Raw genomic sequence first — 26,568 nt, forward strand, 5'->3', positions numbered from 1 at the left:
TAGAGCAAAAGGGTTTAGCTGGCCTTGGAGAGGGCTTTATCCCATGGGATTTTTTTTTTTTTTAAACAGTGAACTACAGAAGTAAAATGGGATATAATGGGGCATCCCATAATGTTCAAATGGGTTGTTTCATCACCAGTGACTCTAGATCCAGGCTTCTGCGCTTAGTTTGTTTTCATGTCCTTTACAAATCGCAGACAGCGCATTTAGAACAACCATCACCCTCAGATTAAGGTATATCCTCGCTTTGGAGTTGCTTATTTCTGAGAGTTTTCAGGTATCATATAATGCGATGAGCTCTTTCGCCTTGTTGGGGGGGCATTCAATTCATGAAAAGTGACTGTCACAAGTGATATTTTTATGTTAAAAATACTCCTTTTACCCTTGACTTTGGAATGTCTTCGTGGTTGGCAGTAGACTTCTTTTAAAGACGAAGGTAACGTGGGAATGTTTCCAAGCTCTCCGCTTTCTCCTCTCTGCCCGAGGTGACTAAAACGTTCCCATAAATAACTGGTACCCTTTTGAACTGACCTTCAGGTTCATGGGATATAAATATCGATGCCCTTGACATTCCTTGGTCTATGCACAGTTTAGGAGGCAGAGTATCTCCCGATAACTGAAAGCAGGTGAACCAGTGGGTCGATAGTTGTGGGCTCTCCCTGATCCCCATAATTCAGGGGGACCCTTGTCAGAACCCACTTTCTGGGCTTTGTGCAGGAAGAATGTCTCATGAGCAAAGGAATCTGCAAGTTCAGGGCTTCTAGTCATTTCTGTATCTAAATCTCTCAGATTTGGACCTGTGTTAGTCTGGCCTTAGAGTAAGATGTTTTCTAGGACAAATAAGTAGGGGCTTGAGTATGGCTACCGGGTGATATTGAATAGTAGCTAAATTCTTCGGAGCAGGAGTTCTCTGATTCAGCTTTCTGGTTCTACTACTTACTATCAGTCTCACCCTGGGCAGATGCTTTGACTTCTCTCTGCCTTCATTTCCTCAGCCATAAAATGGGGCTAATAATGTATTAAAAGTTAATAACCAGCTACCCGGTTGGGAGTTAGCACTTTCGTAAAGATGTCTTCAATATGGGTTGTAAATGAGTTTCCAGGTATCCTGCCCCTATGGAGATTAACCTACAGAAGTTGAAAAGTTCTCCAATTAGGAAAAAAAAAAAAGATCTCTCTTTGGAGGTTTGCCCTCTTGGAGTATATATTTCATTCATGAAAACCATTTATTTAAAAAAAAAATGAGGATATAGCCCTGACATTGCAAAAAAATGGTTTTAACAAGTTTGATGTTGCTACTGGTTTTAAAGTAATTTTTCCGGTTTTATGCACTGGGTGGATTGGAAATAGGAATATTAGAAAACTTGGTTCATTGTATTGTCAAGCATTATTGTGAGTCTTAATTTATATATCCATTGTACTGCAATTTTAGTTGCAAACTACCCCCTGCAGGAATCATTATAGCACTTGAGGGGATGGAATTAGTGCACTCTGCTGTGGGTACTTTTTTTGCTAAGAAGTATGGGCACCATGAGATGATACTTACCCATCTGTCGGTTGAAGCATTTGTATGTATATTACCTGAGCACTTAGGCCTGCCACCAAGAGAGAGGATCTAAAACGGCGAAGAAAGATGAAAAAATCCAAAATAAAATAACACGATGGGAATAACAGAAACCGCTTGCAAAGAATACCTAAACTGTTCTTAAAAACAGATTTAATAGCCAGTCAGCAAAACCGTTCACTAGTGTCTTTAAGAAACAAAGCCCCATCTACCAAGTTGAAACTGAAGGACAAAATCTGGAAATTTTCCAGGGAAGTCAAACCACGCAGACTTCTGTATCTCAAATTCAAGGGAAAAGAAAATCCAATCTACTAAGTAGCTTCTTACATTGATTGTGTGCTGTCAGTGTTGGGGTAGACCCCGAGACATTAACTGATTAAATTCTTCCACATATGTGGTCATAATTATGGCCTCCTCTATTTGGAGCTTCTAAACGTGTGTTCTTGACACGTGGGACATTCACTAAATGAGGAGGACGGAGCAGAGTGGAACATTCCGGCCCCAGCTTGCTCTTTCCTAAAAAGAAAGAGTAGAGAGACCTGTTCAGTTCACTTGACAAATTGTTTTTTTGGTTGCCTGTGCTTTGTAGCACCTAATAAACTCTCGTCACATCTAAAAACACTTAAAATTACTTAGAATCCGTAGTGAAATAAGACTCATTAAACCAGTTTTGTAACGTCAGTGCTATATTCTCTCTTTTTTTTTTTTTCCAGTATATAAAAAAATCTTCCATCTGCCTAATTTTCCCTTTCTAGTTACATCAGATACAAAAATACTCTGCGCGGGTGGGGAGGGCGGGTTTCAGGTGTACCCCCGGGCGCCTTGTAGCTACTGTCCATTGTGCTGTGGGCCCTCACGCTGTTGAATTCCACTTGGGGGATAAGATATAAAGTGTTTCTTTGCTTTGCTTTTTTCCCTCCCCTATATTCAGTTTTCTTAATTTTTTCCCTAGGTGACCCCCACCTCCAAGGACAGAGCTCTTTCACCCATATGGTAAGACTGGGGTTTGGTCTCCAATCATTCTTTGTGTCTGTGCGCCGTGCGACACCCTGTGGGCTCCTGACTTGGGAGCATTTTGGTGGCCGTTGGGGCTGCAGAGATAGAATCCATTTCACCGATGGCAGAAGTGGAGGCCCAGAGAGCTGAAGAAACCGGCCTGAGATCGTCGACCAGTAACAGTCAGGACGATGTCTAAAAAGGAGTGTGATCGTGCCTTTCCCACTGAGGCGCTCTGGGAGGAAGGCATGTGCTAGGGTGCTGGCCTCCCTCACGGTTAGCCGGCTGCGGTGGACAGACTGAGGAGTGTCAGGAATAGGGTATAAAGGTAGAAGAAGAAGGAAGCAGGGTTTGCTTGAGGTTGTACTGAAAGGAAACCCTTTGGGGAGGAAGCCATGAATTCTCTTCCCCTGATATAGGAAGAGAAGAGGGGATTTAAACCTCAATGAGGATCAGATAGTTTTAGTTGTCATTTACCCTCTATTGAAACTGGAACAAGGGAATTTATTCATCAAGGAATTTAGGGTAATGGAATCTGGACAGTTTGTGGTTCGACCTTCTCGCCTCCTTGGGTCCCTGCTACCATCCACTTTTCCGAAAGATAAAGCAAGTGAAAACGCTTTCCAGATCTGATTGAAGGCAGAAATCTCAAGTGAAACCTCTGGCTTCCATCCTGGGGTGAGGTCACACGGTCTCCTCTTCGCTGGGTTTGGGTTACCATGTCAACCAAAATGCAAGGCGTGTTGCCATGATGCTCTTTTGGCCGTCTGTTTATCAGGTCGGTAGGAGGGAGCTCTTGGGTAAGGTGTACAGTCTATACTATTATTCCGAAGCCCACGCAAGGATATGTGTGTCTTTTCTTTATCTGTGGATAGTTTTAAATGCATGTGGGAAAGCCGACTTTTAGTTGCAACCAGTGGTATGGCCTTGGCCTGATCTGTGCTTACTCATATTCTTAAATTCAGTCTTGTCTGGGCAAGTCTGGAGGCCTGGTGTTTTGGTTTCCAGGAGTCTATTTTTGTCATTGTTTGAGGAACCTGTGGGAAAGACCTTGTTCTATGGGAAGACCTAGTTGACTTGGACAAGAAATATTGGAAGGATAGGTCACCATTGCTGGTGCCTTAGACAGTCCAAGCGGTAACTGTATATTAAGTGTACGCCTCTAAGAATAATGCTTATGGGAACGAGTAATGGTTAATGAGTGCTTACGATGGGCCATGAGCCATTCTAAGTGTTTTACCAATCTCAGAGCCTGAATTGTGAAATCTTCTCATCTCCTACGTTTGTTCAAAGGAGGTTGCAAACCGATGGAGGACTGTGTATGTGAACCCAACTTCAGAATGTGTTACTGGAGGAGAGGAAGGTTTCAAGGAGAGCATGCTGGCGGTCCTTTGGGTTAGTCTACAGTTGACCCCTCCTGGAATCATGGTGGAAACCTAGGGAGATTGGACAGTGTTTAAAGTGAAACCAGAAAGTGAGGAGAGCCCACTGACCAGTATCTGTGTGCCACATTGCATATGTGAGGTGACACCAGTAACTCCGTCACAGATTGGGTTTGGCAGAATAAGAGTAGGTGTTGTGGACAGCGGGTGGAGGTAACGTTGTTGGTGTTTCAGCAGCTAAACTAGTACATTGGGCATTAGCACCTTTGACATTGGTTTTTGTTTTCTGTTTTTTGCATTGTTTTTTGAGAGAGAGAATGTGCTAGTGGGGAGGGGGGCCGAGGGAGAGGATCTCAAGCAGACTCCACGCTGAGCAGGACGTGGGGCTCGATATCATGACCCTGAGATCACGACTGGAGCTGAAATCAAGAGTCGGACGCTCCACCGACGGAGCCACCCTGGGGGCCCTGACATTGGTTCTTGATGGCGGAGAACTCTGCTTGGGACTGAGCAGAGGAGGAAGGCGGCAGATACCATGTGATGGATGGGGAGACGGTGTTCACCAGCTTCTCTGTCATCTCCTGGGGAGTCCACGACACCTGCATGACGCGGGTGCCCAGGACGAGAGGAGGGAGCGCTGATAATTAGAACGGAAATCCTTCGTACTCATCCTGTACTTCAGTTTGGGCCATGTTTGAGGACACAAAGCCCAGAAACTCCCATTTAGCAGGTGTTTATTCTGGCCCCCCACGATGCCTCAGTCCTATTAGAATACAGTGACCGTACTAGAAGTTGCCTTTTGGGGTTCGTCTGAAATAACTTATTCTAAGTTAGGTGCTCATGTTATCGAAGTGCTAGCTGTAATGACAAAGGAGGAATACCAGTCCGTTCTTGAAACAACAGGAGACAGAAACCACCTGTGCTAGAATCAGGGGAGCGCCCCCACCCCAAGGAACCTTATCTTGCGGAGGCGTTGATTGCTTTTGCAGTTGTGTATGTCTAATATCTAATGCCTGTTTCTCCATAGCTTTCCAGCCCCAGGTTACGTTTGACCAACTCGTCTCATGTACCCTCATTCTCTGTAGCCATGCCAGACAACCCAGGTGACTCTGAGTTTGTTTCTTGAATGTCTTGGTGCACTGGCATAATCAATGTCCTCCAGTCTAAAGTTGCTTCACCCCATCCCCACCCCCAGTTTCCCTGTTGGAAGGGACCTCCTCTCTGCAAACTCTTTTCCCCTGCCCCAGCCCCTCTGTTCTGCCTCCACTGCCTTGATCCCACATCTCCTAGGTGCCCGTTGGAAACCCGCTTGACCTGCAAGGTCTTCCGTTCGATGGGCGGCTGCCCAGGAGACGCTGATACATATTTGCATATTTCCCATCCTGGGCACATCAGCTTACTGACTGAACAAGGGATTATTTCTCCAGGGTCACTGTAAACTCTTTGAGACTGCGGGGATCAACTTTTTTTTTTTTTCTGAGCTAGTTTCCTCATCTGTAAAATAGTTTACTTCTGAACACCCAGAATAGTGGTTAGCATACAGCAAGCGCTCACTAGGTGTTGGATTTTTAAGAGTAGACGTTTGAGACACATGTTTTCAACGCAGAGTTTATTTGGATTATATGACGGTAATGGCAACGGCTTCTTTATAAGTTTTATTCTTCCTGAATGCCCAATCTTCCTTATGTGTAAGAGCGCTTCCTCCAACCCGCTCACACATACTTCCCTGGGGCCATTTAACTCCCACTAAAAAAGCAAATGAAACTAATCTCTTTGGTTTGAAATTGATTCTATCTAGACTAGAGGGAACACGCTAATCACCTTGGCTAAGTGCTTTTTGGCCAAAGGTGTAAAAGCCTAATTTTATTTGGTATGTGTGTGTGTGTGGGGGGGGGGATTTCTGTCTTAAAATTTGGGATTGTGGAATTTGCATTTTGAACGGCACTAGGATCTCAAGTTTAACGATAGCTATTTGCCGCGGACGGAGCATACATTTTTGGCCTTTTGGTTGAATGAAGTACAACAAGGCAAGATTTCTGTGACACTGTATTTACTTCTGTTACATTCGATTTAATTTCTACAAAAATAGTGCAAGTCCCCCCTCCCCAGTGCTTTTGTGGATGTTTAGAGACATTCATTTTCCAAAAGCACAGACTGTTTTTAAGGCACGGTACTTAGGGCTGTCAGCCTGCCTCAGTTTCTTTGTCAACAAGCATAACCCCAGCCACCTGCATTTCTCCCTGGAGTGTTTGGCTGAATGGCTCTGAGCTCGTAAAGTACTTTGAATTTCTTGGATGAAAGGATCTTTAAGTACAGGTCTTATGAAGGTATTATATGTGGGCTTTCTAAACTGCCGCCCAGCCTGTTTTGCAAGAACACTAATGCACTTCTGGGCTTGGAGTTGTAAAAAGATGTGCGTTCAGAACCCTCAGGCTGCTTCTTGTGAGGCCCGTGTCACTGCTTGCTTACCTCTAGCAGAAGTGCTCTCCGCGCGGCAGGGAGCGACAAGCATGCACACGCAGAGCAAACATTTGGACGCAGAGTTGCCTGCGTCTGGCTCCCGTGGTGTTGGCCACCAGGAAGTGCAGGATGCCGGAGCATCCGGGGGCCTGTGGGTTCCTGGACCGGTGGCCTCAACTCTTCATGGTTGACATAATCACGACACTTACGAGAGCATGCGTGGGTCCTTTGGAAGCAGTAGAGTCGAGGGGAGTGGGGTGGCTCTGGAAAGGGACACTAAGGTTGCAGAGAGCTGGGTTCGAGTTCTGGTTCTTCCAGCTACTGGCCCGGTACACCCCCGTCGGCCACCTGCCCCGAGCCTGCTTTCTTTACGCCCCGCTGCTTTCTTTGAGGTGCCCAGAGCCGGAATGTGAATGCAGGTCACAGGCTATATATCTAAATATTTGGAAGTTACAAATCAAAGTAAAAAACCAAACCAAACAAACAAAAACAAATAAACAAAACAAACCCTAACTGTCATTATGTTTAGCAGTTTTCCTACTCTGAGAAATACACCTTCATGACAACCTTAAAGGCCAGGTTTGAATTTTGAGTTTCCAAATTCTTGAGAAGTCTTCGCCTGGCCAGGTGCCATGAGTAGAAGCATGGACCTGATGTTGAAAATCAGTCTCGGGGTTTTCTGTCAAAGCCTGGGCGAGTATCCAGGGGCAAATTCTGCACAGTCCCGAAGTAAGGGAGCTTGGGCTGTTTGAACAGGGAACGTTAGGGTCCTGTTGCCTAAAAGATAATACAGAAGGGGGTTTGGGGCTCCCGCTGGCGTGTACTTTTGGCCTTGGATTCTTCTGGCCTGGAGCTAGGATGCATACGGGATTGGTATGAGTGTTTATTGCAAAACACATATCGTTTTGCATTTCTTTTTTTTTTTTTTAATTTTATTTATTTATTTGACAGAGATCACAAGTAGGCAGAGAGGCAGGCAGAGAGAGAGAGAGAGAGAGAGAGAGAGAGAGAGAAGCAGGCTCCCCGCTGAGCAGAGAGCCTGATGCGGGACTCGATCCCAGGACCCCGAGATCATGACCTGAGCCGAAGGCAGTGGCCTAACCCACTGAGCCACCCAGGTGCCCCTCGTTTTGCATTTCTACAGTGTTAATATTACCTAAGTGGAGAAGACTTCTAACAGGAACGTTTCAGCTTTCAGTTCAGCTCAAATCACATTACACGATGAGGAGAGGGAGAGGAACCAGGTGGGATGATGCCTCTGGTTCCTGTCTCTCCAGGGCCAAGCCGGCTGTGTTGTTACCTCAGTATTTATTTGTTTGGCAACACATAGTCAATACGGGTATATTGGTTACCTCCTTTCTCCTAAGCATTCACTTAGTCACGTTTGTTATGTCTGTGTGCAGACACGACGTCCTGCCTTTATAGAGCTGACACTTCAATAGGAAGAAACAGGAAATAAGGTTAAATATATATAAACTTGTTAGAGTCCTTGAAGATGGCTTACTCTTCATTCATTTACATATAAATTGTGCCCCCGCCAGGGACTAGAATCGCGGCCTTCACCAGAGATTCCGATGGAAGGGTGAGGGCAAAACGAGACTTTAGCATTATTGTGTGGAACGCTGTTCGTTGTGGGGAACCCTCACGCCCTTTGGGACTGAAGTTCCGGACTTTCTTTTTCATTCAACTCATCAGCTGTCTACTCATTCTCCGTCGCATTTGAGGCATTATCGTAGGCTCTATGAGAGCGTAAACATATTAGATGAGGCTTTTTCATCCTTTAGCATTTATAATTTCCTGGAGGTCATTTGTAAGATGAGATCAGTTCTTGGTGTCTAATAAGTACTTGAACATCAGCACTTTTCACTTACCTGCCTGCATCCCTGTCAACAAAATGACCTATGCTCCATCCACTCTCCTGTCTCCTTCACCGGGGCAGGGGGATATCTTGCCTGCACCAAGCCACACAGTGGGTGCGTATTAAAAGAATTCTTTTCAACGCCCTGGAATGCTGTCCTTGGGATTCAGCTGACTTCTCTCAATGGGGACTCATACATCAAGAAGGCAGTTGTATAATTATCTCAGCTACTGGGAAGCCACTGAGAAAGCACTTGCTGAATCGGGGTGTAAATTTATTGTGAAGTTTAACACAGGAAATGTCACCACCTTCTTCCCTTTTCTTCCCTTCCACTGGGATTGCATTTAAAAGTTTTCTTTAAGAATAAATATATTATTTGATCATTAAATGATCTATCCTAACTGGTTTGGGGTATGTAAATACCTTCCTGGAGATGACTTGACTTTGGTGAGGGTGGGGCAATCTGGGTCTTGTCTTTGATAATTAAAGCAGCTAGAATGAAAACTATAAACAGTGGTTGTGATCCATAATTTTGACAATTAGGAACTTCTTACCCCGTAGGTAAAGGGGTCAGCCAGTCTTCACTGAGTATTTATAATAATCAGCTCTCCTTTGTGGCTTATCCCTATTAATAGGATTCTTGTATATTTCCTACAGTCTTTACGCAGATGTTGGTTAATTTTCATCCACGAGCTATAACAGGTAAACTTTTCATGTGAAAGAAATTCAGGAGGTGTTTGGAGAAAATGGAGTAGAAAGAATGATAAACCCAATTTTATGCTTTTTTTTTTTTTTTTAAAGTAATTGTATTTTAAGGAATCAAAAGCAGTATCTTTTGGGGTCCATATTTTATCTTTTAGGGGATATTCCATCTGCATATAACATTCTTATTTTGGGGGAACTATAGTTCTGGGGGCAATTCTAATTCTAATGAATTGTCTGATCCTGGGCAAGTTTCTCAACAGATCTGGCTCCTCCCTGTAAAAGGAATGTGCTAATTTTTGCATTTCTCAGGTTTCTTTGAGGTTTTAGAGTTTGGTGATTGACCTATCACTTGAAGTTGCATAGTATTTCAGGACCCTGGCTATATAGTATAATCACTCAAGAGTTTTTTTTTGTTTGTTTGTTTGTTTTTGTTTTTGTTTTAGATTTACAAGTGTGGGCCCTGGCTACCAGCATCCTGATTTAGTCAGTGTAGAGTAGGGTCTTAGGATATGTCTTTTTTTAGAAAGGTTCTCCAGAGCTGCTTCTGATGCACAGCAAGAATTCAGAATGACCAGTTGGCTCTAAGTTCTAAAAAGGGGAATGTAGTATGAGTCCTTGAGAATTTAAGAAAGCTACAGGATTGCTTCTAGGACTCTGTTTTTATAAACTACTACAATCAAATGCATAATATCAGATATGATGGAATTACAGTGACTACTGTTGTGTCTGTTGGAAATGCCACTGAGAGACAGAGACGCAGGAATTGATATTGAAACTAGGAAGTAGTGTGAATAGGAGACTTTTTTTTTTTTTAATTTTGCTTTGGCCTTATTTACTGAGATCTGACCTTTCTGATAGGTTTCATGACTCCTTTGGAATGCAAAGTTGGGGATACTAATATTTGCCACCGGGCAGTATTTATTTAGTGATGTGAGAACCTAGGGCCATGAGTTGACTACATGTGTGATTATTAACAGAACCCAGCAAAATGCTACCAGAAATAATGACACCTTTGTTATCACAGTGACTTTTTTCCTTTCCTTTGCCAATGGCACTGAAGAAAAAGTGATATTTGTTATCAAATCAGGCTGAGAATTTACAAATGATAACGAGTTGAGGGACTGCATTCTTGCTAGTATCTCACTCTTGTGAGTCCTAAATATCTTTCTCCCATGGAAAGATAAAAACACTTGACCAGGGCCATAAATCTGCTCTGTCCTCTGTCACTAGGGCCTGAGGAAGTATGAACAGCCGTGACCCTCTCCGGCTCTGCTTTTATTGAAATGATGCTCATACTTATTATGCGGTGATAGTTTTAGGAGGATAGACGGGAAACAGTAAATACATCAGCAGAATTTCCCAAGGAAAGGAGATACGTGGCTTTCTGGAGGGCAGACATGTCCTCCTCGCGGTGGGGGTGCCTGCTGCCCTCCACACCTTACATCACGCTTTGGACACGAAGTGGGTTGTGAGACGGACGGGCTGAGAGTAAGCATCCAAGCCCAAGCCCAGCTCTTCCGTGTCCTCTAATCCCCTTTCTGCTTTTTCTTGTCAATTTCTCTTGCCTTGATTGCTGCTGTATTTCAGGCAGGGGCACGTCCGTTTTAAGCCGGTAGCCCTGGGGTCAGTGATGATAGACATGGAATGGTTAAGACAAATTAAACTTCTTGGGGTGCTTGGGTGTCTCACTGGGTTGGGGCCTCTGCCTTTGGCTCGGGTCCTGGTTCCAGGGTCCTGGGACTGAGCCGCTCGTCGGGCTCTCTGCTCAGCAGGGAGACTGCTTCCCCCTCTCTCTGCCTGTCTTTCTGCCTGTTTGTGACCTCTGTCTGTCAAATAAATAAATAAGCAATAATTACAAAAAAAAAAAAAAAGGAAAAATTAAACCTCTTTATTTTGAGAGTATTCAAATGATGTTTTATGGCACCCTGGGAACGACAGAACTTTGGAGACTAGATATCTCCACGTATATTCTGGGCCAGAACTCAATACACACATTACTGTTATCCCGAGGGGAATGTTGTTATTTCTGGAGGTTATTAGCAAGTCTGTGGATTGCTTTTGCGGGGATGCCGTGGGTTGGGGTTCTGCTTGTCTCCAGCCCCAAGCTTCATGAATGCACTGGAGTTGACCTAAACGGGCAGCTGGTGTGACCACATCTTGAGTGTCGCTGGCACTTTTTTCTTGGTAGATCTGTCCTCAACTGTTTTTCCTTTTCAAAACACCAAACAAAGACTTTTGGCTTGCTCTGTCTCGCCTATAGGTATGTCTGGCTGTTTCAGATGAGTGAGGTATTGTCCTCCGGTTCATTTCCTTTCCAGGAAGTGTCTGTTGACACAATATGCATTTCAACCCTCTTTATTACAGAGCAGCCTGAGAAATCTTTAGGGCAAGTCAGGAAAGCCCCCCAAAGCCAAAGCAACTTCTGGAAGACAGGCCTGACCAGATACCAGTGGTTCATATTTCTGTTTCTGGAGATGTGAGTACTGATAAGGAGAGGCCTCCAGAATATGGAAGTATTTTATTTAGAACATTTTGTTAGGAGCTGTGAGCAGAAGGTCTCCGGGGGTTTTCCTCTCTCTGTGCATCTGTCTTGTTAGGACAGTGGGACAGTGCTGGAGCATTTCACTGAAGGCACAGACCTGCCAAGTTCAGGTCAACCTGGGGAATTTGGTACTTTAAGACTCTTGGTTGTTTATATTTCTTGGTCTCTTTTTACTAGACTTGGCTATCAAAGATTTCTGCTAAGAAGGCTCTTCCAATTTCAGATGCTTGAGGAACATTGGTTTTCCTGGATTTCTGACGGGATTGGATACTGGAGTCTTACCTGGTGGCCCTCTTACCTAGTATTGGCTCCTGAGCCCCTAAAATTTGGCAGAGTCTTCCTGTACTCTCCTCCTCCACCTCAGTTCTCCTGCCAGGAGCATGGTACACTTAGAGATCAGCTAGTTGGACTTAGATGCCCAAAGACAATCCGAAGCAGGGAAACCCTCGTTTTGCCTGGATTTTATAATTCTGGCCACACTTTTCTCGTTCTGACTCTTTTCTGCTTTCTCACAGATATCGAAAGCAATAGGATTTCTCCTCACCGTCTTAATTTCTGAAGTCATTACTCATATCTTATCCTATACCAATGGCTCCAAGTGGAGTTCGTAGCTTATTTGTGGCTTACAGGTATATCCTCCCCCAAAAGACAGGAGGGGCTAGGCGGTGATGGGAAGGATAGGAGAGAGGTAAGTGTTCTGTGTGAGAGAGGGGTGATCATGCGCTGCCGTGTTGATGAGAACTTCAGGAAGACCGTGCCTGCTGACTCTGGGTTCTGTTCCATCAGCTGTTGGAACCCTACTCAGGCTGGAGTGGGCAGGAGACAGGGGTTTCTAATTGGGCTGCTAGAAGTGGAGTCCACTTCTTCTTTTTTTAAAAGATTTTATTTGAGAGAGAAAGAGCTCGAGCAGAGGAAGGGGCAAAGTGAGAAGAAGAAGGAGCCCCAGATGGGGCTCAATCCCAGGACCCTGGTATCATGACATGATCCCAAAGCAGGTGCTTAACCAACTGAGCCACCAGGCGCCCCTCAAAGTGGAGTTCACTGCTGATGGAAGGAAAGTGCATAATTATTGGCTTTTATGATCGTTTTGGAACATTGGTTTACAAACTTTGAAACAGAGAAAACTGTATAGTGAAATTTTAAAGCAGTTCTCAGTTCCTGTATTTCTGCCAAGGAAACACTTATTATAATACTGTAAGAATGTATTTTTCTGTGTGTGATTCCGTCTGTCCCCAATGACTTCAGTAACTCACTAACCGCTGACTTCGTTGTGTCCAGCCCCTTGACACTCTTACTCTCTTAAAATCCACATTCCTGTTCTCACTCTACTGCTGTAAATCTCCATCTCGCTATCTAGAAGGTACGTTGCGTTGAACACTTTTGAAGCTAATCCATTGTCTTCACCCAATTTCTTCTTACGTTGTCTCTCTTTAGAGTGGGTCCAAGCTAGAAGCTGGGATTCACCTTGGACGCCTTCTTCTGTATGGCCAACTGAGTCACCAAGTCTTTTGTGGGTTACCTCCTAAGCATCCCTGGCTCCATTTTTGTTTCTCTCTCTCATCATTTCTTGCTAGCAGCAGATGCTCTCTGCAGAGCTTCATTTTTAAGGAAGTTTCTGATGACGTCTTTCCCCTGCTTCAAATCCTCCAGGAGAGTACAAGACCTTTCCGAGACTGGTTTTTCTGCATTGTTTCCTGTCTTTCTCCTCCAAATCCTATGTTTAAAGTGTCCTGGCTCCTACCATTGTTAAGGAATAATGCTCTTTCCTGGTCTGTCCATGAATGCACCTGTCCTTTTCTTGGTTCCTCCTGCTTTGTCTTCCTCCTAGAGACTGTCCTACCTACTCAAAAGCCTAGCCCCAATGTCTTCTCTCTGCAGCTGCTGTCAGTGTCCCTTTGTTATAGCAAATAGCATATCAAAGTGTAATTGTTTATTTGTCTGTCTTCTCCTTGCTGAACTGGGTATTTCTAAAGAGTGATGACTGTGTAATGTCTGGCACCCAATAGACAGTCCATTAATATTTGCCGAGTGATGGGAATCCCAAAATGGAAACTCTGATGTTGAACATTTTTCTTTTCCTTTTCATGTGGATCATTGTTAAAAGGCATATCTATCGATTTATTTATTTTTAATATTATTTATTTATTTATGTTTAGGTTAAAAAAATTATTTATTTGACAGAGAGAGAGATCACGAGTAGGCAGAGAGGCAGGCAGGGAGAGAGGGGGAAGCAGGATTTCTACTGAGCAGGGAGCCCGATGCGGGACTTGATCCCAGGACCCTGAGATCATGACCTGAGCTGAAGGCAGCGGATTAACCCACTGAGCCACCCAGGTGCCTCTAAAAGCCATATTTTACATCTATTAATGCTCAGTGATCTGTTGGCATTTATTCCTTTTGCCTTTAAAATAGCTACATTGCTATCTGTTGGGCACGAGAGTGTACTTTTTGAAATTAGATGATGCAGAGCTACAGGCACCGTACACACTTATAATATAAAAATATGCCATCACCAACTCCTCCTTTGTTTGACATACTTGACGGATTTTCTCAACCCTGACCCATGTCCTTAGGAAGTCAAACTTTATTTCCTCTAGATTAGAAAGTCTCCTAAGTATGGCAAGTGTCTAGAAGTCGTTCCCATTTCAGGAGTGGAGATCCTTTCAAGCATAAAGTTCTAAACTTATCTAAAAGTAAAAGGAGGCTGGACAGATAGGGATCAGGTCAAGGCATACAGATTCCCAACAGTGAGTTGGTGATGTTTTATTTATTTTTCAAAGCTTTTATTCATTTATTTGTCAGAGAGAGCACAAGCAGGGGGAGCAGCAGGCAGATGGAGAAGCAAGCTTCCTGCTGAGCAGGGAGCCCGATGTGGGACTTGATCCCAGAACTCTGGGATCATGACCTGAGCTGAAGGCAGAGGCTCACTTACCAACTGAGCCACCCACGCCTTCCAATTTCTGTTCTATAGTCCTGAATTCTTAGATGATTATTGCTGTTAATAATATATATTATAAGACGATTCATAGAAAACTAAGGTGAAAAGGATCCTGTTAATAAAGTTAATAGTCTTTTAGTGACTTATAAACAACTCATTAGGAGGTAGTACTTACGTGGTGTGAGCTTGAGATTTCAGAGTAGCTCCATTGGTTTTCTTCATGTTCTGCACTGATACTGGCTGTATTAGAGTGGGTGGACTAGGTCTACCTTGAGATTTCCAAATGACTAATTCCAAAGAATTAAATCTCTCCTGATATTAACTAATTATTTAGTTAATTAGTTGATCAAAGTAGGTCCTAGGCTCAGCGTGGAGCCCAACGCAGGGCTTGAACTCATGACCCTGAGGTGAACAGTCAGATGCTTAATCAGCTGAGCCACTTAGGCTCCTCTCTGTTCTGATTTTAATGCACAGTGAACTTAGGTTCAATTTAAAAATTTTCAAATGTTATAAATGAAACTAAGAGTGCATCTATTGAATTTTCATTTCTAGATACTTGGAAATGTTTGTGGTACTGATTTCTGGTTTATTTGCATTATAGTCTGAGAGTAGGCATTGTATGATTATTATCTTTTAAAATTGAGAGTATTTTTATGGCCCATTATGGTCTGTCTTGTTGAATATTTCATTTACTCTCAATGTATATTTTCTTGCTTTTGGGTAGAGTGTCCTCTGTATGTCGACTACATGCAGTTAGTTGATAAATTCAGTTCTTTGCTATCATTATTGATTTTCTGTCTACCTGTTCAACCTGTGTTACTGAGGGGGTGGGATTTGACATATCCAACTGTAATTGCAGGTTTACAATCATCCCTCCTCATCTGTGGGAGATGTGTTCTGAGATTCCCAGTGCAGATAGTACCGGACCCTATCTACACTATGTTTTTCCGTAAAGATATGTACCTATAATGAAGTTTAATTTACAAATTAGGCACAGTAAGAGATTAACAATAATAACTAATAATAAAAATAGAGCAATTATAACTGTACTCTAATAAGTTATATGAACCTCAGCTCTCAAAAGATCTTCGTGTACTCTACTCCCCCTTTCTGTGATGTGAGATGGTAAAATGTCTGTGTGATGAGACAGAGTGAGGTGGGCCACGCAGGCACCGTGACTGTGGCGTTAGACTACTATCGATCTCCTGACTATAGCTTCGAAAGAGGATCATCTACTTTTGGGCTGTGCTTGACTGTGGATAACTGAAACCTTAAAGAGCAAAACCATGGATGGAGGGGGGATTACTGTATCTACTTTTCCTTTTATTTTTGTCAGATTTGCTTTATGTGTTTTTAGCTCTGTTGTTAGGTGCATATACATGTTTTATCATTATGCGGTACTCCGTCTTTATCCCTGATAATTTTCTCAGTTCTGTATATAGCCCTATTCATTCCACGCCCTCCCCCCTGCTTTTTAAAAAATATTTTCAATCTGGTAGCACCTGGGTGGCTCATTCTATCAAGTGGCCGACTTGATTTTGGCTCAGGTCATAATCTTCAAGGTCCTGAAATCAAGACCGTAGTCCAGCTCTGCACTCAGCAGGGAGTCTGCTTGAGGATTTTCTCTCCCTCTGCCCCTCTCCTGGCTTGACCATGTGCATGCTCTCTTTCTCTCTCAAATAAATATTTTTAATTTGCCACAATTGTCAATTCACATTGGGTCATAGGAGTGAACACTTGATCTAATCTGTCTTCACGGTAACATTTTACAGGCTATAATACCATGTCACAGTTAAGAAATGGACACTGATTCAAATCACTGATCTTAACTCAAGTTTTCCCTAGTTTTAAATGTAACTTGGGTGTGTGTGTATTCAGTTAAATGCAATTGTATCATATATGTAGGTTTCCATATTTACCCCAGTGTTTATGCCACTGCTACAGGAATCCTTCTGTTGTCCTTCTCTAACTGCACTCGCCCCTCTTACCCCTTCCTGCCAATTCTTAGCCCTAGCAACCACTAGTCTGTTCTCCATTTCCAGAATTGTCACTTCAGAAATGTTACGTACATGGAATCATATGACACTTAACTTTCTGGGATTGGCTTTCTTTTCACTCAGCATAATTCCCCACCTATTCATCCAACTTTGGTCTCAATAGTTTTTACTTATTGCTGAGTAATATTTAAATGGTTAATCTTAGGAGAATTGCACATTATTTCGTGCATTTCCAGAGTGGTTGTATCATTTTATATTCCCAGCATACAGCAGTGTATGAATGATCCTGTTTCTCTACATTCTTTCTGGAATTTGATGTTGTCACTTTGTTTTATCTTAATCACTCTGATAGGTTTGTAGTGATATCTCATTGTGGTTTTAAATTTGGACTTCCCTGATAGTTACTGATGTTGAACATCTTTGCATGTATGTACTTGCTATCAGCATATCTTCAGTGAAATGTCTGTTCATGTTTTTTTTTGGCTGGATTGTTTGCTTTTTAAAACTTTAAAAAAAATTGTTTGCATTATATGTTTTTTCATCCTTTTACTGCTAACCTACCCATATAAATATATTTAAAGTGAATTTTTCATAGATAGCATATAGCTGAGTCATTTTAAAAATTCACTTTGAGTGGCTCAGTCGGTTTAGTGGCTGACTCTTGGTTTTGGCTCCTGTGATGATTTCAGGGTCCTGAGGTCAAGCCCCATGTTCTCTGGCTCTGCACTCAGCATGGAGTCGGCTTGAGGATTCTTGCTCTCCCTCTACCCTGCCCCCCGACTCACGTGTGTGGTCTCTCTCCCTCTCTCTAACTGAATACATAAAACTTCAAAAAATTTTCATTTGACTATCTCTGATTTTCTATTGTTATGTTTAGACCATGTATATTTAACATAATTGACATTTGGATTTAGGTCCACTATTCCATTTTTTGTTTGTTTGTTTGTTTACTTTTCCTGTCATGTTTTGCGACCTTTGAGCCCTTTTAGTATTCTGTGTTAAGTGTGATTTTTAAAAAAATATTTTATTTATTTATTTGACAGACAGAAACCACAAGTAGGCAGAGAGGCTGGCAGAGAGAGAGCCCGATGCAGGGCTCGATCCCAGGACCCTGAAATCATGACCTGAGCTGAAGGCAGCAACTTAACCCACAGAGCCACCTAGGCATCCTTAAGTGTGATTTTTGACATCTCTTTATATATTCTAGTGGTAGCTTCATGGATTACAACATACGCAGTTAAGTTTTTAACATATATTTTATATCTTAACAGTGTATTTGGGTTGTAGAACGCTTTTCCTATAGGTTCCTTTATGGTTCCTTCTTGACGCCATTGTGTCATGTGGTATCTACATCTATTGAAAATCCCATCAAGCACTTTTTGCTTCCAACCATCAAATACATTTTAAAGAGCTCAAGAGGAAAATAGTCTATTATATTTATCCAGATATTTGCCATTTCTTTTCTTCCTTTTTTTTTTTTTTTGTTTTTGTTGTTGTTGTTGTTGTTGATGTTTCCTTCTAGTATCATTTTCTTTCTTTCTATGCTTCTTTTGGGAATTTTTTTAGAGCAGGCCTGCTATCTGCTTCCCTTCATCTGAGAACATCTTTATTCTGCTGTTATTACAGATGTTTTTACTGAATATAAAACCCGAGATTACAGTTTGTTAAAGATTTTATGCTACTTCCTTCTTTGTAGCTTCAATGGTTTCTACAAGATATCCACAATCATTCTAATTGTTATTTCCCTATGTAACGTGTCATTTTACTTTGGCTACTTTGAAATTATTTCTTTGTTGTTTTTAATTGTGGTCAAATACACATAGCATGAAATTTGCTATTTTAACCATTATGCAGTGTTCAGTAGCATTAGTTATGGTCCAGTTTTTGCAACCATCACCACTCTCTTGTTCTAGAATTGTTTTTCACCACCTCAAATGTAGTATCTTTAGTCCGTAGCAGTTTGTCTTAGCATGGGTTGCTTTGAGTTTATTCTATTTGAGGTTTGCTCAGATTCTTGAATCTGTAGGTTCATGTCTTTTGCCAAAGTTAGCAAATTTTCCACTCCTGTTTTTTTTTTCAAATGTATTTTTAGCACTTTTGTTTAAAGTAGGCTCTAGCCCAGCATGGAGACCAACATGTGGCTTCATCTCATGACCCTGAGATCGAGACCTGAGCCAAAATCCAAGTCCAAGGTTTAACCTACAGAGCCACCTAGGCACCCCGCACACGTTTTTTCCTCTGTCCTTTAGGCACTTGGGTGGTATGCATGTAGACCTCCTTTATTGAGTTACATGTCTGTAGACCATCTATTATTGAGTTACATGTCTTTGAAGCTCTGTTCATTTACTTCTGAATTTTTTTCTGTTGTGATTTGATGACTTCTGTTGATCAAGCTTAAAGTCCACTGACACTTTCAACTCCCATCTTCATTTAGCTCGAGATCATTCAGGGATTTTAAAAAATTGTGTATGATTGTCGTTTTCAGGTCTAGGGTTTTCATTTGCTTTTTTCTTGCTAGTCCCTATTTATTTGCTGAGAACTTTTATTTTAACATTTGTTTCACGAATGTTCATGATTGGTCATTGAAACATTTATATAATAGCTGCCTTAAAGTCTATGTCACATAATTTCAACATCTGTATCATGTCGGCATTGGCGTCTGTTGACTATCTTTTCCTGTGCGAGTTGAAATTCTTATGGTTCTTGGTATGTTGAGTAATTTTGGAATCTATCCTGAATATTTTGAAGATTACATTATGAGACTCTGGGTTGTGTTTAAATCTTATGAAGAATGTTGATTTTTTTTTTTTTTTTTTTAAATTTTTAAAAGCAGGCATTTGACCTGGTTAGATGGAGACTACAAGTTCAAACGTATGTTTAGTCGGGGCAAATGTTTCAATATTAGCTTACTTTTCAAAGTCTTTATAGTGCTCTTTGGCTCTATTCTCTGCATGTACCTTCCAGCGGTCAGTCTGTGGGCTGTGTAGTGGTCTGTCTGCTCATTTCTCAAAGTCTTTGGTATGTAATTATCATCTGATGCCCACATTTTAAGCTTGGTGATGATCTTACATCTGTCTCTCTGCATTTTCCCTGTCCCTTTCAGTTTCTTGGGAGATTACCTTCTCAGTTCTCTAGGTTCTGCTCTATGCTTCCCTCTTAGTGCCCAATCCTCAGAAGGACAGAGGGAAAGAAGCACAAGGGCTTGGGCCTCAGTGTCTTGTGATCACACTTCACCAATCGGATAGAAGGACTCTCTCCCTCAGAGTCTTCATTGTTGCTGACTCCCATTACAGCTCTCTGACCTCACTGCTACAAAGCTAGCTTGGGGCAAGGGCATCAGAAAACTGGCAGGAAAGGGAAGACATGGAACAAAACTGGGAGTTTCCCTCCTCCCGGGAGTATAGGAGTCCCCTTTTCCTTCTATGAGTCAGAGTTAAAGGGCTTGTCGCTTTCTCCTAGTTGAGTGCCATGCTCATTTCTAGGTTTCTGGCTATATTAAGCTCATGCTGAAGGATTCTTCTGGACAATAAATGGTAAACCCACTGCCACTCGGTATTTCAGATTTCATTGGTCTTTTTTGATTTTCCTATTTAGTTCTCCGAGTTTTCAAATAGCTCCTCTATGTCATGTGTTCAGGTTTTATAGTTTTGTTCAGTGGAGGAGGTGGAGGAAATATGCTTATGTCATCTTACTTAGAACCAGAAGTCTGACCTAATTCCTTTTGATTTTGATAAGGGATGGTTTTTTGGTCTCCCCCACGCTAATGGAGTCATGCATGAAAGTGTGAGGACTGCATTAATTTCTGTACTGTTCATGGGTTATACATGGTTTTAGGTAATCTCAGTGATCACGAATTGGATTTTTATGTAGGAATCTAGTTAAGGGGACAAAGTTTAAAAGGTGTAAGGTAGTATGTGAGTCTGTGTGCATATATCCACTCATATTCACACATCATTTTGATAAGGTTAATTTCAAATCAGACCAATTTTTCAGTGATCATATAATTATCTTAAACAGTGGCATGTGTACTTAGTACGTCATGCCTATCCTAACGGATAAACATCAGTAATCTGAAAGCGTAGGAATCTCTGTCCAGTGTTGGAGATGAGAACTTTAATTTTCCTGTTCACCGTGTTTCATATTCTTGGCATTTAGCAGAGAGAAAACTTACAAAAATAGCTCAAAGGAGCGAGGGGTAGTGTCAAAAAACTGACGTATAGTAAAATGTGGCCTATTTTCAAAGGGGCTCAGAAGAGGAGATTTTGCAGCTTTGTGACTTAGGCGTGGGTTAGTCAAGGGAATGGAATCTATTTATGTATTTCAAGCAGAGAAGGATTTAATACAGGGCATTGAGTTACAATTGTTAAAAGGACTGGAGGAGCAAATCCAGATCAGGGACTGCAGGAGACCGTGACTGTCTGCCCTGGCCTCTGTGCTCCTCTGTCCCAGCATGGCCCACCGGGTCACTATAGGATGGCTCGGCCCCATGCTGCTTTCTCTGAGGGTGATCCTTTGTAGTGGGACCCAGCCCGAATCTATGGCTGTTACCACCCAGAGCCAAAGACAAATGGATTCTGCTAGAAAGAGCCTAAACCTAGAGTCCTCCTGAGCCAAAGGAGCCTGAGGGATGCATATTCCAGGGCTGAAGCCTTGATGGTCCGGTGAGAGCTTAGAGAAGGACAGGGATGGTGATCCCTTAATAGATGTTTAGTTCGCTGACGTTTTAAAATTTGTTTTTTATCTCACAGCGTGTTGTCCAATAAACGAGATTCTAAGCTGCCGGAAGTTAGTGATCATTTTTGTATTCTTCCTCACTCCACAAAGCAGGGTACACAGAGCCTCGTGCTTGCTTGCTGCTCTTTTCCTATAACCGAGACCAGCACCCCAAGCATGCCTGCAGATCACAGACTCATGTGACTTACATCTCCTTCCATGAAGGGGGGAGCCTTCCATGAAAGGGGCCTCCTCTTTAGTCCCCGGGGCAGAAGCCAGAGATGCACCGTCCTATATTCCATAGAATTCCTGGGCTTGCATCTTTCCCTCTCATTCATCTACCTTTGAAAGAATAAAATGGTCTGTCTTCTGATGTGAAGGCTGTAGGTAGAGAAGGATACGCAGGTAGGTCTGCGGGTACTGACCCAAATGACCTCCCCTCTCTTGTCCAGGGGCTTTTCTGCATTTGTTATTCAGTGAGACGGAGAAAGTTTCTCACCACCCCCCCCCCCCCATGGAGAAAAGATCAAAGCATTCTGGTGTAAACCCTTATGTCGTTTTTTTCTAGTCTAAGTAGAACACATCATTTAAAGAAAAGTCACATGAAACTTGGCTACTTAAATACAGCAGAGATTTTGGCCTATTTCCATCTGGCCTATCTTCAGTCTTTCCTTTTAATGGTAGTTTTCATAGATGATTGAATCTTTGTAAGACCTTTTATGGTATCCTTGCTATACTGATGAGATCTGCTGCAATTTGTCTTTTCTTCTTGAGTATTTCTTTTTTGTCATTGTAAACAATGCTGCGTGGCCTGTCATGCCTCACTTTTTTTGGGGGGGAGGGGAGGGGTCTTTGGGATCCTTTCCTGAAAGTTCTAGAAGCAGAGCTACTGGGGGTCAGGAAATGCCACACTGATTTTCCTTTCTAGCTAACATTTTTCTTTATAATGTACACGCACAAAAGCAAACAAATCCTAAATGTATGGCTCAAAGAATACTCTAGACTCTCACCGGAGTCTCGGCCAGCACCTCAGAGACCATCCTGTCGCCTTCCCTTAGACTGGTTTTGCCAGATTTTGAACTCCAAATAAGTGGAATGCCATTGTTCATATTCTTTCAAGTTTGGCTCCCTCCTCCCTGCTCCCACATCATGTTTGAAAGGTTCAAAGGTGTTCTCATATTTATTTGAGGCGTCCTATGAAATTTCACTGGATCCACCGCCCATTTTATTGTTAATGGACTTAGGTTCTTTCCAGTTTTTGGCCTGAATAATGATGCTATGAAACAAAAAGGGTTTTGGACAAACTTTTTTTTTTTTTTTGAATTTTATTTATTTATTTGACAGATCACAAGTAGGCAGAGAGGCAGGCAAAGAGAGGTAGGGAGAAGCAGGCTCCCTGCTGAGCAGAGAGCCCGATGCGGGACTTGATCTCAGGACCCTGAGATCATGACCTGAGCCGAAGGCAGAGCTTAACCCACTGAGCCATCCAGGTGCCTCTGGACAAACCTTTTGATACATGTGTGTGTGGTTCTGTTAGATACGCACGTATTCACACAGACACACATGCCTTGGGAACAACATTGCTGGGTGAGGAGGTTTTCACGTACTCAGCATTGCCATCGATATTTTGAGGCTAGTTGTACGTTTTTACATCACCAGTACGAACGTATCAGGTTTTGTTGCAGGAGGTCATTGAGAAGTCGTCACTACCAGTTGACATATGAGCCTTGACCTAGCTGATGAGAGCCTCCTTGTCACTGCCCCCTGCCCCTGGCAACGTGGGTGCCCCTTGCCTTTCCTGGTCCCAGAGGCTGCTCCAAGAACACAGCCTTGAAATAGTGCCTTGGTGTGGAGAACACCTGCGTGGTACACATGACTGAACCCAGTTAGGGTCTCTATGTCAACTTTGAAGATTGAGTGTGGGCGATCCGTTGGTCTTGCTGCAACACAAGACAAGCCTCATATGTACGTTCCTTTTGCTTTTTTCAAACCTCCATCGACTCATCTGGGATGGCCGGCTTCTGTTTGTGGTCTCTCTCTCTCTCCGCCCTCCCTATAGTGAGGGTTTGGTGCTGAGGGGAGGTTGAGGTTACACCTGGGAAGCACTTGAGGAGGTTGTGAATAGACAAGTTTGTCCATTGTTCTACATCGTGTGTCAACATTTGCTGTTTTCAGACATGTGCATTTTTCCATTCTGGTGGGTTAGTAGAAGTATCTCCTCATTGTCTTAATTGATGTTTTCCCTCTAATGGCTAATGAAATCAACAGCTTTTCCCCCCTAAGTTTTAGTTTTAATTCCAGTTAGTTAATGTACAGTGTTATATTATTTTCAGGTGTCCATCCAGTACCGTCATTCAATACTTCCTTACATGGCCTGGAGCCATCACAAGTGTGATTCTTTTTTTTTTTTTTTTAAAGTAAAGATTTATTATTATTTATATATTTGACACAGAGAGAGAGACAGCAAGAGAGAGAACACAAGCAGGGGGAGTGGGAGAGGGAGAAGCAGGCTTCCTGCTGAGCAGGGTGCCTGATGCCAGGCTTGATCTCAGGAAATCCTGAGCTAAAGGCAGACGCTTAACAACTGAGCCACCCACAACTGAGCCACCCACGTGTCCTGCAAGTGCAGTTCTTAATCCCCTACACCTGTTTCCCTGCATTCTCCCCCATTTTTTCCCCCTGTGGTGCCCATCAGTTCTCTATAATTAAAAGGCTATTTCTTGATTTGTCTTTTTTCCCCTTGTCTCATTTGTTCCTTAAATTCTGCATATGAATGGAATCATATGGTATTTGTCTTTCTCTGACTTATTCCATTAAACATTATACTCTCTAGATCCATGCAAGTTGTTGCAAATGGCAAGATTGCATTTTTTTAATGGCCAAGTAATATTCCATTGTACAGTTGTATACCACATCTTCACCCACTGATCAGCTGAAGGACACATGGGGGGCTTCCATAATTTGGCTATTGCAAATAACGCTACCATAAACACTGGGGCGCATGTATCCCTTTTAGTTAGTATTTTTGTATTCTTTGGGTGAATATCCAGCCAGCAACCTTTTCATGCACTTAGTACCCATGCGGATCCTTCTTTTTGAACAACTTGATCGAATTACTTGCCCATTTCTTATTGAATTTTACTTCATTTTTTTGACTTGAAAGAGTTCTTTGTGTACTTTGGAAAAGAGCCCTTTGATAGTTAAGTGTGTTACAAATATCTTTGCCCACTCTGTGGTTTGCCTTTTTGCTCTCATAATAGTGCCTTTTGATGAATAGGAGATATTAATATTAATGCCCTCAAATTTGTCAGTCTTTTCCTTTGCGATTAATGTCATTTGTGTTCTGTTGAAAAAAATTTTTTTTTCCTATCTCCAAATCATGGGGATATTTTATGTCATTTTCTGGAACCTTTATTGTTTTATTTTCACATGTAGATCTACAGCCTACTCAGAATTGACTTTTATGTAAGCTGTGAAATAAAGGACCACTGTATTGGAACCAGTCATTTGTTGAAAACTCCATCCTTTCTGAAATGCCTTGCGGGGCCACTACCTCATAAATCAACTTCCTGTGAGTGTGAGCTCATTCTCATCTCGTGGTAGTTTATGACTTCACTCTTTATGGCTGGTGATCGCCACTGCTCCTGCTCTGGCTGGGCTCCATACCCTGCTTGTCTCCATGGTCTTTTACTCTTAAGATTTTACGTGAATGCCAGTACCTACCGAGCAGATCCAGAATCCGCTGGGTCACAACTTCTGACAGATTCCTTTACGAATTTGGCGTTCAGGTTCTAATTCTGTATGTAGAACAATGAGTGACCTGGTAGGTTTCTTTACAGTCCGACAAAGCTTCTATACTGTGACTTCCTTCTCACTAGTCATCATGCGTGTATTGACTCCAACAATCTCAAGCCATCAGTTTGGGCTATTTTTTTTTTTTCCCCTAAGCTCTTCTTCATCAGACCTTCCTGAAAGAGGAAAGATGGATTATCTCACATGATCTTGCCTTCCCGTTATCTCTTTTCATTGTCTGCTAATGGCAGTTGGCAATCAGAATTATCCAAAGTGGAAGGAGGGAGGTCGGTATAGTTGTGACGCGCTGGTGGGGAAGAGGACGGAGGGTTTGACCCATCCATAAAGATACGAACCTCTTCTTCAATAATCTGGGGCCAGTTTGAAAGTGGATGAGAGGTGCTGCATGGAGAGGATATTTTCAGATACTCCCTAATTATCCATTTTCCAGAGACCTATTTGTATTCTCCAGTTTGGCTTTGGAAACCATCAGATGCCCTCTTCGATGAGCATGCATTAGCCTTCTTTCTTCCCCTCTCTGGAGATGAGCTTGTAGAAAAGTTTTATCAAAAATGTTCTCCTGCATTTTAAAAAATAGGAAGAAAAAGAAAGGATAAACTTTGCAAACATCATGCTTTAAGAAGCGGCAGTCACATCTTTAAAGTCTGATCTTGTCGGCCCGTGTATACACGTGTTTTTGCTAAAGGTTAAATAAATTGTTGAGACATCTTTAATGGTTGGACAATCATCTGCTGCATCCAGCGCATCCAGCTGATTAATGTGCTAGATTTCTGGAGAAAATTCCTTTAATTACTTATTATGAACTGAGAGTGGCTGATTTTGTAAAATGAAATTGCCGTACCAAGTCCTTGGCAAGCCAGGGAGTTAGCAAATAACAGTCTACACAAGAAAAAGAGCTCTCGATTCTTTGAAATGCAGTGGAACTTAGTTCTCTAACTACTATTGGTATAACACTGGCAATTTATGAAGCCGTTTTTCTTTTTATTTGCTTCTACAACCATATAGCAATGTTATGAGGACAGGAATATTATGTTTTTAAAAAGAAGGAAACAGAAGCTCAGGGATTTCAAGGACTTAGGCCCAAAGGCATTCAACTAGAAAGCTGGTAATAATAACAGCTCGGGTTTATTGAGTGCTTACTGTTTTCTGAGAGCTTTTCTAAGTGCTTTACACATATTAAATTTTTAAATCTTCACACTCGTCCTATTAGGGAGGGACTCTACTAGTATTCTTGTTTTACCCATAGGGACATGGAGACACAAAGAAGTAACACGTTCAGGATCCTGGGAAGTGCGGCGGTGTGTGTGAACCACCCCGAGGCTGTCCCGTCCGCCCGTACTGACCAGGCTTGGACCTTTGGTCTTGACTTGACTTCATGCCCAGGGTTCTTGGTGTTACACCACACAGTCCCATATGATGCCGTTGCTGGTGTTGTGGATTGAGATCCCCCACTCTTCAGGCCGAGGTCCTGAAGCTCAGTCTTTGGTGGTAGGAAGTCAACGTCTGTTGACTGGATTTGGATTCAAATGAGGCCGCTTTCTCCCATGTCCCTTGTGTGTTTGCTGTTCACCGTTGCCATCTCCTCATGTTCTTTGGCTCC

General features: G+C 42.5%; 1 protein-coding gene across 10 annotated transcripts in view; it reads left to right on the forward strand.

Annotated features, from left to right (window-relative positions):
• LOC101679005 overlaps nucleotides 1-26,568 on the forward strand; it is a 279,318-nt gene that overhangs the window by 188,803 nt on the left and 63,947 nt on the right. For 5 of the 10 annotated variants that reach the window (XR_006608130.1, XM_045085092.1, XM_013060797.2 and 2 more), the window contains one exon: nucleotides 2,517-2,557. The exons of the other annotated variants lie outside the window; for them this stretch is intronic. Coding sequence is in view for 4 of the 5 variants with exons in the window: in XM_045085092.1 (XP_044941027.1) it covers nucleotides 2,517-2,557 (41 nt within the window). In the remaining variant the exon portion in view is untranslated. The remainder of the gene's footprint in view (nucleotides 1-2,516; nucleotides 2,558-26,568) is intronic. 10 annotated transcript variants of the gene reach the window in all.

The sequence above is a fragment of the Mustela putorius genome, unplaced genomic scaffold (assembly GCF_011764305.1).
Source record: "Mustela putorius furo isolate JIRA1106 unplaced genomic scaffold, ASM1176430v1.1 tig00000831_pilon_pilon_pilon, whole genome shotgun sequence".
Taxonomy (NCBI): Eukaryota; Metazoa; Chordata; class Mammalia; order Carnivora; family Mustelidae; genus Mustela; species Mustela putorius.